At 37.9% G+C, this 3527-nt stretch overlaps 1 protein-coding gene across 1 annotated transcript; it reads left to right on the plus strand.

The window, feature by feature from the left end:
• Positions 1-2076: 2076 nt before the first annotated feature.
• On the plus strand, positions 2077-3237 carry LOC102806663 (prolactin-releasing peptide receptor-like). Its single transcript, XM_006815512.1, has one exon. It carries the CDS (start codon positions 2077-2079, stop codon positions 3235-3237), a length of 1161 nt encoding a protein of 386 aa, XP_006815575.1.
• The last annotated feature ends 290 nt before the right edge of the window (positions 3238-3527 follow it).

Genomic DNA, 3527 nt, shown 5'->3' on the forward strand with positions numbered 1-3527 from the left:
AGAACTGCCAAAACCGAACAAAGCAATGACGGACTTTGATAATGATATTATTGAACAGAGTGACGACGATAATTGATCAACAGTGATCTCCTGTGTACGCTTATGACAATTGTGTTTTATATAAGAGTTCTTGTTAATTGCCAGTGTTAGTGACATTATTAATGAATTGTTATTTCAAGCTTGTATTTCAAGTCGTTACCATGACATGCCACATTATGTATATAATGAAACAAATGATACGTCAATTCAGAACCACATAGGGGTGTTTTGGAAGGTCCATTCTAACATTTTATTTGCTCAAACTTAAATATAGTGCCAGTGGCACGATCACCAAATTTCCAGGTTCGTGCTCTGTACTAATTAGACAGAGGCCACAGCAGTGAAATGACAAGTCTCATTGGGTTATGGGATTATCTGGGAGGAGCGACAACGACAAGAACACTAGTTGGCCACAGACGGTAAGTAGTGAAATAGTCTTAGTGAATGTTAGGGCTATAACACTGCCAAACGTGGCAAAATACTGAGGTCTATTTTATCGGGATCAGCATCATGAGAAACAAAATGTGTCTGTTATTTACAAAATCATCGTTTGAAAAAACCCAAGTACTTTGTTATGCCGTTGACTTACGCACAGTACAACTCTGCATTTGGAATCGCAGTGCTACGTGACTAAAAACACTAATCATCAACATAGACGGATACTATGTAAAGGCGATTGTATTCGAGTAGAAATCTTCGAACAATATTTGTAATGGCTATTTTGTTGTTTGTTCATGATAAACGTGAATTCGTCATCCATACCTCAAAAAGCATTCTTTCCGTTCATTTTGTTTTTGTGGTAGTTTAGTGATAATACCGCGACAAAGGCCAAATTTAAACAAACTCAAGGTCGAACACCTTGTCACAAAATACATACTTTTGATATACACATATGTACATATAAAAGCCATAAATTATCCTGTCTTGTATTTTTAACATTTTAAAGAGTGGAAGATAATGGAACGTTTAACCGTGTTGTCACATTAGATTGTACAACCTTAAACAATTATTATCTAATAGATAGAAGGCAAACTTTAGAGATACATTTTACTCGAATGATATATGTTAGTAAAACAAACATTTCTGTATGTTTGTAATACTATACACTAGAGAATATAGCCCCACAACGTACGTGTGTCCAAGTCGTGCAAGTCATAGAACTCCAAATTACCAGATTACAACTTCTCCATCATTAAAAACATTGGACATCGGTTTCTTAAAAACGCGTTATTTGTACTACTATGTATATATAGACCAATAATATTATTTTATACTTATACAAATTATAAAAATCTTATGTCAAACCCTGTCATATACTTTCCCAAGCTTCATGAAACATGTATGAATGGAGTATGGTGGAGTTCTTTTTGCATTTGTTTTTCTATGGCATTATAAATATATTCATATATACATTGTCTTTTGTAAAAAAAGGTTGTCTGTTGTCCACAATACTGTTCTATTTTATATATATATATATATATATATATATATATATATATATATATATATTTCAAATTTATAGATTGATAAGTTTATTATACCCGCTGCATGGAATAATTAGGAAACAATTCCGCTGGCACATGCATGACCAAATCACTGGTTGCCATGGCGCTGTTTTTGCAATAGGTCGCTGAGCCTCTCATCAGTCGATTAGACGGATTGCACTCCCTTCATTCTTTCACACCGACGTGTGCAGAACACTTCAACGCTTGTGACGTAGCCGTGTTCGTACTGGAGTACGTTTTACTGCGAGAACGATATCTCCTTGTTGACTATCAGCGGTACACTAGGAATCATCTAACATCGGAGTATTCGCTATTCATACGAACGTTGAATCCGAGCTTCATTGCGTGGACAGTCAGGTTTGTCGGGTATGTAAGGTAAGGCCCACAGTTACCTACGTAGTGTGTTTCAATGCACTCACGTTTTTTTCGCTGGTATTATAAATACATTATCGTGATTGCGTTAACTTAAAGTGAACGAGAACAGACACTGTCCACGTATAAGTTCACTGACATTAATCTACACTGGGTTAACATGACGGAATCCGAAGTGGATGCGAATGAACAAATATTCTGGATGTACACGGCGTTTAATGTGTCCAATATCACGGAGACTTATTCCAACCCGTTTGATGAATTACGGGCAGGAAAGGATCTTGTGCGCCAACTGGCTTGGCTGATCGGTGTACTATACGCCGCTGTGTTTATGGTCGGTACTTTGGGAAACGCTCTGATAGTCATCACCGTAGCATGCAACAAATCCATGCAGAACGTTACGAATTATTTCATCGCCAACCTGGCAGCCTCTGATTTCATAATGTGTATTTTCTGTATACCTTGGACGGTAGTTAACAGTTTAATGGACAACTGGATATTCGGAGACGTTATGTGTCGCCTTGTACCCACCATACAAGCAATTTCGGTGTTTGTGTCAATTACATCTCACGTTGTTATAGCGAGCGATCGATACTGCATGATAACGTACCCGTTGAAACCACGGCTGACCAGGGCTATTTGTTTTGTTATCATCGCTCTATCGTGGACCTCTGCTACAGCACTCGCAATTCCTATAACATACTTCACCAAAGAATACGACCTGCGTGTTTACGGCTACCACATCGTTTGTTACGAAATGTGGCCATCAGAAGTGCCCAAGAAAGTATATGAGATTATTCTAATATTACTTGGCTATTTAATTCCCTTGACTGTGATTATTACACTGTATGGTAGAATTTCTTACGTGATAACGAGTCGAGTTTTACCAGGAGTGTTCACAGAGGCACAGGAAAGGCAGGACTTAAAAAAGAAACAGAAAACCAACAGACTATTAATAGCAGTTGTAATGACATTTACGATATGTTGGTTCCCGATGTATATGATTCGTATCATCACTGAGATTAATCCAAAGGTATTTAGCGGTGAATACCATGATTTAGTGTTTTTTATATGTCACTGGTTTGCCATGAGCTCAACCGTTTACAACCCTTTCGTATACGCCTGGCTACATGAAAAGTATCGCCGGCGGTTAAAATCGGCATTCGTAGCAAAATGCTTCCGGCGTTCCTCAATCTACCGCCAACACAGCAAGGAAGGGGTGGCGACAACGCATCTACAAACTCGCGACTACGTTACAAACTCTCCTAAATCTACAAGATTTAGTTCCATGCGAAGTTTGAAAGGAGTTGACACAGTGTAAATATTTGCCACGCTCTGTATACATGGAAGTAAATGACAGTGTTTATCTGAGAGAGTGGAAGAGGTCAGTAGATTTGACCCTATAATTGACGATACGCACATTTATTGTAACGGGTCATGTCGACATGTTGGTTGAAATTAGTACCACCCTTCGTGCAATTTGAAAGTTCGTGATATCAAATCTGTATTTACATATTTAAGACGTCTGCGTTCGACGTGTGTTTACATTCAACATTAGCCTTATCATTGATTTAATTCTGTGCAGTTAAGCAGCTTATATATTTGTGATGA

The sequence above is a fragment of the Saccoglossus kowalevskii genome, chromosome 10 (genome assembly GCF_978046115.1).
Source record: "Saccoglossus kowalevskii chromosome 10, keSacKowa6.1, whole genome shotgun sequence".
In the NCBI taxonomy this organism is placed as follows: domain Eukaryota; kingdom Metazoa; phylum Hemichordata; class Enteropneusta; family Harrimaniidae; genus Saccoglossus; species Saccoglossus kowalevskii.